General features: G+C 38.8%; 1 protein-coding gene across 3 annotated transcripts in view; it reads right to left on the reverse strand.

Moving 5' to 3' along the window:
* LOC142143610 (uncharacterized) overlaps positions 1-11,057 on the reverse strand; it is a 98,404-nt gene extending 87,347 nt beyond the window's left edge. For all 3 annotated transcript variants that reach the window (XM_075201585.1, XM_075201584.1, XM_075201583.1), the window contains exons 1-4: positions 10,953-11,057; positions 9,213-9,376; positions 7,965-8,073; positions 3,583-3,792 (exon numbers count right to left, since the gene is read on the reverse strand). In XM_075201585.1, coding sequence (XP_075057686.1) covers positions 3,583-3,792; positions 7,965-8,073; positions 9,213-9,376; positions 10,953-10,995 — 526 coding nt within the window. In that variant the 5' untranslated portion in view covers positions 10,996-11,057. The remainder of the gene's footprint in view (positions 1-3,582; positions 3,793-7,964; positions 8,074-9,212; positions 9,377-10,952) is intronic.
* Positions 11,058-11,807: the final 750 nt, after the last annotated feature.

An 11,807-nucleotide genomic window follows, 5' to 3' on the forward strand; every position in this document is an offset into this window, starting at 1 on the left:
GAGAGAGAGCATATAGAGCTTATAAGAGGCCAGGCATAGAACTGTTGTTAAAGCTATACCAAGGATCCCACACCTTGTGGAACGTGGGAACTGTGTCATGGAGGAGACTAGTCACCTATTCCATGGATGCAGTGTGCCAAGTTCTCTTTATAACACCCTCTCTAGAAGGTTGTGATGCCTTCTTCCACTCACTAGCTACTTGTAACTTAGCTGCATTATATATGTGTCGGACAAGCTTATCCGATGCCTTAGTGATGCCTTTGATAGGTTTGTACAGTAGCACCGAAAGTGGATTCTTAGGCACATTGATTGAGGTAACCTGATGAGCCAGTGAAATTACATCATCCCAAAATCTGGATACTAGAGGGCATTCCCACCAATATGGAGGAAAGAACCCACCGCTCCTCAATTACGCCAACAAAGATCTGAGGTGTGGGGGAAGATAGAATGTAATCTCTCAGGAACCATGTACCATCTGGTATAAATCTTGTATGAATTTTCCCGAATGCCTGTATTAATAGAAGACCTTGAAATCCTCTCAGGGATGAGTGACCATCCCTTCTCGTCCATTGTTATCCCAAGATCCTGTTCCCATGCCTGCTCAAACGGTTCCCTGGGAGGAGATGAGGCAGACACTAGAGAACTGTACAGGATCGATATATAGCCGCGGCAGCCTGGACTGTGGATGCAATGTCTCTCAAAGGATGTTGGTAATCACAGCTTAGACGATTGTGTCTGGGCTTGTATAAAGCTTTTGATTTGCATATAGTGAAAATATAGATTGCTTGGCAGAGTGTGTCTTTCCCTCATGTCTGTGAAGGATCTTGGTGCGTGTTCACCCATCATGTGGAAGAATCGATCTAATCCCACCTTCCTCCAAGGGTAAGCAAAAGCCTTAATGCAACCCTGAGGGAAGCGAGGGTGTCTCCACAGCTGGGTAAGAGGCGAGGGGTAGGGGTCAAGTGCGTATTTTTTGTTTAATTTGTCCCATACCTCCAGTGTAAAACGGATTGAGGGAATCACATAGGCTGAAACTGGTCTGATACTCCTGGGGATCCAGGGTAAAAAGCGCACTCCTATATTTGGGGATAGCAGTTCTTCGATGTCCACCCATTTCTTGAGTCCAACCAGTGAGAGCCAAGAAATTAGGTGAGTCAATTGTGTGGCTTGGTAATATTTGTCAAATAAGGGGAGGCCCAGGCCACCATTTTATTTGGATTTAGCTAAACAAAGTTTACTACATCTGGGTCTCTTACCCTGCCACACAAACTTGCCACATATAGATTGGATAGAGCTCAGGAAAGACTCAGGGACTCTGACTGGGAGGGTCTGGAATTGATACAGTAGCCTAGGTAAGACATTCATTTTAATGGTATTGATTCTCCTCAACCACGAGATGCAAAGAAAATTCCAGGACATCAGGTCTTGTTTTATTGTAGATAGCAAAGGGGGGTAATTAGTCTGAAACAAAGTTTCATAGGAAGTTGTTATAAAGACTCCCAGATACCGAATTGCTCGGGGTCGCCACTGAAACTCAAAGTTGAGTTCCAATAACTTCTTTGTGTGAGATGGAAGGTGTAACGCAAGCGCCTCTGATTTAGAATTATTCACTTTATAACCAGAGAGAAAACCAAAATTTTGCAGTTCCGCAAATAGGTTAGGAAGGGAAGTTTGAGGTGATGATAAAGTGAGGAGAACATCGTATGCAGTCGGATCCGAGCAGCAAGTGGTTCAATGCATAGTGCATAAATAAGAGGAGAGAGAGGGCACCCTTGTCTCGTCCCATTGTTAATGCCAAACACGGATGAGCTTAAGCCATTTGTCAACACCGAGGAGGATGGGTTATGATATAGAGCTTGAATACCTTGAAGAAAATTACCAAAGAATCCAAAGGATTGAAGGGTTTGAAACATGAATGGCCAGGAAAGCCTATCAAAGGCCTTCTCTGCGTCTAGCGCTAAAATTACAGAAGGGAGTTTGGTTTGGTTTATGTAGGAAATCAAGTCTATAGTCCTCCTGGTGTTGTCCAGTGCTTGTCTGTTAGGAACAAATCCAACTTAATCTGGATTTATAAGTTGTGACAAATGATTGTTCAACCTATTTGCCAGGATTTTAGCAAACAGCTTAATATCCGTGTTTAGCAGCGAGATGGGCCGATAGTTAGCGCAAATTGTGGGATCCTTGTTGGGCTTGGGTATAACTATAATATTGGAGAGTGTGGTGTCTCTATGAAAATGCTCCCCTCGAAGAATCGAGCTGAAAATAGAGAGTAGGGGCTAGATTTACTAAGCTGCGGGTTTGAAAAAGTGGGGATGTTGCCTATAGCAACCAATCAGATTCTAGCTTTCATTTATTTAGTACCTTCTGCAAAATGATAGCTAGAATCTGATTGGTTGCTATAGGCAACATCCCCACTTTTTCAAACCCGCAGCTTAGTAAATCTAGCCCTAAGTGCGGAGACAGAATATGTTTAAAAGTTTTATAGTATGAAGTGGTAAATCCATCAGGACCAGGAGCCTTGGAAATCTTTTGGGATTTAAGAGCTATTTTAATCTCCTCCTCACTGATATCCTTATTCAGTTTAGAAGCTATATTCTTGTCTAGTTTTGGGAGGTTACATGTCTCTAAGAATTGTTGGATAATAGACTGTGAGTGGGGTAAAGGGGCACCCTCTTTATTCAGGTTATATAGGGATTCGTAATAGCTATGAAAAGAGTCATTGATGACTTTTGGGTCATAGTTCAACATACCCTTTTTGTCTCTTATTGCCATAATTGCCTGAGCTGCTCGTTTGGCTTTCAGTTTATTTGCTAACATCGTGTCAGCCTTATTGCTTTTCTCATAAAATTTTTGGTTGAGCCAGCGGAGGGCTCTCTCAGTCTTTTCAGCTAATAATGATTGAATTTCACCCCTAGTGGAGAGAATTTGCTTATAGACTAATTTTGAATGGTTTTGTTTATGGATACCCTCAAGCTGTTGCAATTGGGCAGTAAGAGAATTTAGTTTCAAAGTTTGTTGTTTTTTACGAAAAGAAGCAAACTTGATGATATCCCCTCTAATGACTGATTTATGCACCTATGTTTTTTTTTTAAAATGAGATATAAAATTTACATCTTGACCCATAGGGGCATATTCAATTAGGTCCTGAGATCTCAGTTACGTGCTGAACGGAGTGCAAAGGGGATCCGCGGCACTGCAATAACGTTGATATTTTGTCGTACTCCATAGGGTTGTGAAGGAAAATCCGTGTTATTGCGGTACCGTATTACCTTCAATAATGTGCACTCCGCACGTTGCTGTGATCACGGAACCTAATTGAATATGCCCCTTAGTTCCTTATAAAAAGTTACCTTAATAGAACTGACGAGTTTTGTAAACCACATATAAAAGTACAATTAATGGTAAACTTCTAATATTAGTTTTAAGTGTGGGAATTCTCATGCAACAAAAAGCAGATTTTTTTTATATCTTTCCTGTTTTATAGACATTGTTTTACATGTAAAGTACGTACACATCATCTCACAATAACATCAGTTTACCAGACAAGTCAAATGAGAACAATTAAAGAAAGATGAGTCTTACCTGGAACTCCACATGTTGGGCGTGTTTGCCCAGGTGGGGTCTTTGTGCCAGCGATCTCTTCACCATTTGAATTAATACACCAACAGTAACCGGTGCTGCCGTGACACTGCAGTGATCTGTAGTCACCCTTTTCATCACATTGGGGTACATAAGCCCCCAGTAGGGGTCGCTTACGTGCAAGCAAACGCTTCCTCAAGCAGGGGGTTATATCTGTATTAACAAAATAAAAATTTCAGTCGGGGCGAAACTTAAACTTAGCTAACATTAATTTTTCAACTATAAACATTAAAAGGGCATTTACTAGGCTTTAAAAATGTGCACCAAATGCATAACATTTAATCTGATGTGTATGAGGCGTAAGAATTCAGTCTGATGTGTATGAGGTGTAATAATTGAATCTGATGTGTATGAGGCATGAGAATTGCATAATTTGGAGGGGCAGCACAAGTACAGTTTCTTATTTTTGGTGACATGGACCTTTTTCTGCGCATTTGCGCACATGTTATGGATAAATGCTAGGGCTGATGTGTAAAGATGACGTTTATTGCAAAGAATTAGATTCTGCTCCTTCTGAGTGGATCAGTTGAGAGGATCTGGACATTCTGGGCCTGATTCATTTTCCATGTACATTCATGTAAGTCCTGTTTCGTGCCGTATTTTGTGCGAAATTGCTCTGCACATGCTCCGAAAGGGATTTTACTCCAGTAACGCAAGTGCATGTAATTCAAGTTCAAACGTAAATGATACTCGTCTGCCTACGACTTGACGGGTGGAACGTAGTCAATGTATAGTAAGGACGTGCCAAGGTTGAGCGCATCCATCCAATTCAAGCTCTGGACAGCTCTGAGGTATGTGTTCTTAGCCGTATCACTTGCACCAGCTACAGATCAGGTGTAATTGCTGACTTATAGTTATAACTGTCTCATATGCATGCTAGAACATGTGTTTTCAAGTAAGAGAAACTGTAAAAAGGGTATTTTATATACAGTGCACATTAATAACATTCTGATATATGTATTTCATGTAAAATAAAATGATTAAAAAAATTAAATGTATTTGTATTAATGATTATATTATTAGGAGGTGTTAATGTATTTAATTCTTTTTTTTTTATTAATGCACTCTGATGGGCCTTTATATTGCACATATGCATTGTGTATATCCTGCAGTGTGTTCTTCTGTCTGCATATGGCAAGTACCGTATAGGCAAAGCGTACTTATAACTGTAATCAAATGGAAACATTTTTTGAGATTCCTTGTATATGCATGTGGACGGGCGTACGTGCATGTGGAGTGCAATTTTAAAAATCCTTGGGTAATCAGGCCCTCTATGCTGAATGTAGGCAATCCACAGTACTGCACCAGATTCTACAAATGTGAAAATGATTTTGTTTGGTGGAGCCAGGGCCAGCACTACCATTAGGCCAGCTTAGGCATTTGACATAATGTCACTTTTAAAGTGATTTTAATGTCCCTGTGGATGCCCCAAATGGAACGCTGGCCACTAACATGAAGGAGAAGCAGCCAGCAGCTTTTTACATGTGAAGTTGCTGGCTGCCGCTCCTAAATGTCAATGTTACAATCGGAGTGTTGCACTTGGCTGTGATGTCACAGCCAATCACCACACTCCCAGTCTGAGAAGCTGAGGATGCCGTCCCAAACTCCACCTGCTTTGGTAAGAAGCTGCGGAGGGCTGAGGTGAAGGCGGTGATTCCAAGTGCAGGGTGCCATTTCTGAGTGGGAAGGGGGCATCACCTAGTAGTCCCCAGGTCTTGCACCGGTCCTGGGTGGAGGAGAATATTCTAATAGATTTCAAGGAGTGGAGATTTCATATTTGATGATGTTCCTAATTTTTAAGGAGTCTACAGAACCTAAAATGTCCAGGTGGATAGTGAGTATTTAGGGTGTATTTCTATATATCAATATATTTTTGTGAATAACACAATTGTGGTCCTGCAAATATTCTACCATTGTTATAATTACGAATCAACGAAGAGCACTATTATTTTGGAATTAATGGTGTTGATTTTACCTAAGCTGGGATTCAGTATGACAGCTCTCATTTGTTAACTAATGTGAACAGGTAAGAAAATGAGGTTGTCTGTGCACAGTAAACTATGCCTGTATTTACTACGCTTTTATATTAATGCGAAGTAGAAAAGCAGCAACATAGAAATAGAAATAATAAGGTAGAGAAGAGTTAGGTTATAAGATATGAATGAAAATTCACCCCTGGGGGTAAATGTATGAACGTGCGGGTTCTTCAACACCCACGTGTTCGGCGATTAAATTTCAAGCGGCGCTGCGTTGTAAAGGGAAGTTTCTCTTTACAATGCAGCGCCGCTTGAAATTTAATCGCCGAACACGCTGAACACGCAGGTGTTGAAGAACCCGCATGTTCATACATTTACCCCCTGGTCAATGATAGTCAGTTTCTATCACAAATTTGAAAACAATTTCATGCACTACCACAATCCACTTAACCATTTCCTTCATTCCCTACTTGACGCCATCTTTTCATCTCAATCAGACAGGTGGGTTCTCACAAAAAATGTTCACCTGTTAGCCCTTATTTTACCAAAAAAACTGTCCCACTCACTTTTACTGGTAACTCATTTTCTCACTGGTCGTTACCAAATCTCTTTTTCTATGACCACACACTGTATTGACATTTGTGCTATGACAACTTGACTTGACTAGGGCTAAGCCATAAGACAAGTTGTCATAGCACAAATATCAATACAGTGTGTGGTCATAGATAAAGAGATTTGGTAACGACCAGAGAGACAGTGGGTTACCATTGCTACCTGGTTTTCAAACAGCTCATTTTGCTGAGATCAAATGCAAAGTCAGAAATGTTCATTTTGGGTCACATTTAGAGTTGGACACCTTTGCTCACTAAAGTAAAAAAGATGTACCCCAAAACAAAGCACATTTAAGTATGTATGTTGAGTTGAACGGATCTCAAGATGCATCCAACTCAGAAACAGTAGTATTAGCATCAGACAAACGTCAGCCATATAAGTGAGTACACTGACTCCTAATGGTGGTGTAGAGATGCGGCTTAACAGTGCTAATAGTAAATTTGAAAGCCACATTACTCTATTTGAACACAATATATTAATGTAATGAAGTATCATATACACAAGAGAGAATAGTGTCTTGACTGTTATTAACAAATATGAAAGTTGCATTCTCCATATAAAATGCAATTAAATACAAACACCCCACATCCATAGTTTACCCCTTTAAAAATGAAATCAGAATATTCCTTCCTGCAGTAGTCAAAATGATAATGACAAGTAATTCGAATAGATGGCTGTGACTTGATATAATATAATATATCCGAGACTCTAATGAATTAAGTACCGGGGTCTATACGCAGTCAGTCCATAAGAAACAGCCAGAGAGTGCTGCTGTGGATCATCCTGATTGTGTATCTTTGCACCAGCACTCCAGTACCTGCAAGAGATTTACCCCATAACAGGCAAATCTGAAGGGTGGGTCCATGTCTAATGATGCTGCACTTACGTGAACACACCTTTATTAAGCATACACCTCTACAGGCAAAGGGGATGGGAGGCAAGTCTACAATACAGAAAAATCTAGGTACAGATGAATTTATGCTCAAAATATCTCCCAACTCGGCAACTGCGTTCTGCACAAGATATGCGTCCCTCATCCACCCTCATTACATCCTCCCATTCCCGGTTACAGGGCTTTTTTCAGGCTGCACCCACTCTATGGAATTCTCCCTCGCACAATAAGACTCTACTCTGGTCTACAAACTTTTAAGTGTTCTGTGAAAACCCACCTCTTCAGACAAGCTTATAATATTCCTCAACCACTCTCTTAACCTCACTACCTTACCCAATTACCCGTTACACAATTTCGCACAAGACAACTACCCCCTGACCAACATTGTTGTGTGACAGGATCATTTAGCTTATTAGTCACTTTTACCTTTGCAGTCTGGCTGGGCCGACTGCAAATGTAGACTTAACCTCATGTGTCAAACTCCCATTGTCCCATAGATTGTAAGCTTGTGAGCAGGGCCTTCTCACCTCTTTGTCTGTTTTACCCAGTTTGTTTATTAGTTTACTATGTTTGTCCCCAATTGTAAAGCACTATGGAATATGTTGGCACTATATAAATAAATGATGATGATGATGATGATTTGTGGTGCACATTGTGCAGTAAGGAAATGGATATATTACACCAAAAAAATGATCATACTCCCAACTTAATGACATCTTATATTGTTAAATCTAAAGGTCAATTTTTTTATTTGTATTTATTGAATTTGAATTAGATAGACTGTAAGTTCATGCTTCAGTATAGCAGTGAACCATGCATGAGTCCAACATATTTATGAGACTCACCTCTGTGAAAACTACGACTTTCTTCCATGATTGGCTTCAATTTGTACGGGTTCAGAGAAGCTTTGTAAAGGTTTCCACTATCCATACTAATAGCATCTGCATCTCCATCCTGAAAAACAATGTCTTTAGTGTTGGTAAATCTGTTTTTACTTGCATGGACATTTATCAATTTACATGTTATGGTTCACGGTGTCCTTGCATCATATGTAATTTGAAAAGAACAATGATCTATATAATGAAGAGCAGGATGGTGGGACTTGTGCTTATGAGTGCTTCTGAGTTTGTACGTTTCTAGATCAAATATTAAAATGTCTGTGAATATTTGTGTTATGGTATATCTTATTTACAATTGGACAAGATATACAGAACTCTACTTTTACAATTAAAGCTGGATCTACTCTAGTATGGTGTGGTTCCCTAGGTGCCTATGCTTGATGAATTATTGTATCTACACACCTTGCAATCTAGTCTTTTGGCACAACCTCTGAATTATCAGATCAGGGAATATGTTGGTGACATATATAGTCGTTTAAGAACAACTATATTGCAAAGATCTACAACCATCACTTCACACTGGTGGCAGTAGGAGCTAACCTTCAGCATTCTGCCATACATGTGATCAAATAAATTGGGTTTTTGCCACGTATTGTGCTTTGGTGTCAGCACACTGTACAATGGTTGGTTACATTGATCAAATTAAACGGCCATCATAACCACAAGGGCACAATTTGTGCAGTGATGGTATTTTGAAAGATTACAAATATAATAAGAATGGTTATTTTTAAAAATAAAATAAGATATCTACAATTGATGTGACCTGAGTTGACAGCAGATTGTGCTAATTTAAGAAGTTTCCTGATGCTGAGGGATACTTTGTGATACTTTCTAAGAGCTGCTCCTCACCTCTTGAAGATTACAAATGGCCACTTTCAGGTTGTAAAGTGGTACACATGGGTTGGCAGCAAATGGGTAAAAGGAGGTAAGAAAATTTTCTCATATGATATAATTGTTTTCCACTTTACTGATATTTTTCTTTTAGTACACTCACTATGTCAATGGCCTTGCTTATTCCATCCCACCTATTTGTATGATGAACAGTACAGTATGTGCCTTGCCTAAGGGTTGTAAGTGCAGTCCTACTTCCAATCTAGAGGTTTGACTTTCTAAACACTTTTTGTTATATCTTCTTCCAAAGTGTTGCGCCTGCTGTATAACTTCATGAATTGTCATCCTGCCAGCTGTACTTACACTGATAGCTCTCATACAGTCCTCAGTGCTGGCTCTTTTCACACAAAAGAGTAGAATTTCATGGATGCTACAAGACTTCACCAGATCGTTACATTTTTGGTTTTCACTATCTGATGTCACACACCACCGAACATTCCTTGTTTTGGGGGCTGTATAGCACAGTGCTAAGAAAAGATGGATGAGAGAGAGAAATGAGTGGAGCTTATATTACAATACAAATGGTTCAGTTGCAAAATGTTGTTAATGCATTTATATACATTAAGTTACATAGTGAAGTGGAAAAAAGACACAGTTTCATCCTACCATAAACTCTAAGGGCTAGATTTACTAAGCTGCGGGTTTGAAAAAGTGGGGATGTTGCCTATAGCAACCAATCAGATTCTAGCTGTCATTTTGTAGAAGGTACTAAATAAATGAAAGCTAGAATCTGATTGGTTGCTATAGGCAACATCCCCACTTTTTCAAACCCGCAGCTAAGTAAATCTAGCCCCAATTGTGTTGATCTAGATGGATACAAAACAGCACTCTTGGTCTGACAGATCCCAATTTAGCCTCAAAGGGGGGTATTCAATTGACCGCAAGTTTTTATTTTCCCCGCAGCATTAAACTCGTGCAATTCAATTGAAAAAGAGGGAAAGTTGCCCCCGCGCGTGAATCATTGGTGTTTGCGAGTTTTTAGGGGAGTGAAGGGGAGTGTTTAACACGGTCATGTATAACACAAAAAAAAGGATTGACATACATTTTTGATACATTAGATTGCATTACACAACCTATTTATTTGATAATATCTACTACATTACAGTACTTTCTTTAGCATATTTTTTTATTTCACTATTTTTTACTATAGAATCATCTATACCATGTCAAAACACATTAGTACGTACATATTTGTACCAAAAACATACATAAATATATTTAATTAGTGATTTTTATTTTTTATATTTTTTTTATTTTTTTATCTTTTCCTTTTTTTTTCACAAGAAAATCAACTTTTTATTGTTATGCATTACTGATAAACATTGTCTCTCTTTTTTTTTCACTATTACATGATTTCAAATAATTTTCATAGGTTTTTTATTTTTAGCACACCCCAAAGAGGTGCAAGATCAAACAGCGTATTGGCCTGTTTTACACGCAGCATTAAAAAACAATTGAATAGCTTTTAACGCAGTGGGCTCTCAAACACTCTATTCTTTCAATAGACCTTCCACTGGAGTGCGAGATGACCGATTCATGAAAAAAAAATTGAGCGTTAAAAATGGAATTGAATCGCGGGTAACGTTAACCAGCTTGAAAATGATAAAAAAAAAAAACAGCGTTAAAATGACTTAACGCTGTGTTAAAAAATATCTCGCGGTCAATTGAATTCCCACCACAAAGAGAAAACCAATTCCTTACATGGCCCCATCCAAAAATGTATAGATTTCCTGCACTAATCATACCCTTAATTTTCTCTACTAATTACAGCTAGACATACCAATTATTTTAAGAATGCTAATCCATTTTTAAATTATGCTTGTGTATTTGCCATTAACACCTTATGTGGTAAAGAATTCCAAAGGTGAACAGAGACAAGGTACATAACCCTACATTTATCTACATTCAATTTTATATGATGTGGAGTAAAATAAATTGCTGTCTACAATAAACCACCAACTCTCTGGCATATTTTGATTTAGTTATAGGAAAAACAAAGCATCAATGTAATGACTGAATACTATCAAATCAGTCTGTGCTTACCCAGAATGCAGAAACATAGGGTCACTTGGAAAGTAGGAGTCATCCTGTCTTCTTTCAACTGTTATCATGTAAGGTTTTCTCTTTATAAGAGAACATGGTTGCTGAGTCTGCAAGTCTGTTTTCAATGTAATATTTAGCTAGAGTATTTCTCAATAGTTTCCACACACCTCCTGCTCATTAAGTCATGTTGATAGACACAGCTTTTTGGCACAAAGAAACACTTTTTTACCCTTGATTTGACATTGATGCTAGCACTGTCCTGAACGGAAGAAGAGACAGCTCTACTGGATAGCAGCAATGGATTTTATTTGTCCAAAAACACAGGCAGTGTTCTGTCCTTACAGGACCTTTATCAGGCCATAAAAAGACTCATCCATAAATATGCATATAAACTAGAGATGTGCGCAGCCCCCTGTGTTTGGTCCTACATCAGTGTTTAAATTATGAACATTCATTTACAGTCATTTGCATTCTAATTTGTAATAACCACCTCACAACTGTCAATATTTTCACCAATATTGGCCAAAGGAGTGAAACGTTTTGAGAAAAACAATGGACATATTTGTTATTGTCAACATTAGACAGCATGTGTGACACATTGAAGAGAGACAACAGAGGCAGTAAAAATATTTAATTTTAGAAAAGAAAATACACCAAGGGGGCAAAGCGCAGAAAACCAAAATGATTATCCAGTGTGTTAGAGTAAAGTAATGTGCCCCCCTCTCCCTATCTCATGACTTGATGTTATTATTATTATTATTATTATTAATTTTTGTTTATTGGGCGCCACAAAGTGTCCATAGCGCCGTACAAGGACAAACAATGGCACAGTACAACTTGAAACTGCACAGTACA

This window comes from Mixophyes fleayi, chromosome 3 (assembly GCF_038048845.1).
Source record: "Mixophyes fleayi isolate aMixFle1 chromosome 3, aMixFle1.hap1, whole genome shotgun sequence".
NCBI lineage: Eukaryota > Metazoa > Chordata > Amphibia > Anura > Limnodynastidae > Mixophyes > Mixophyes fleayi.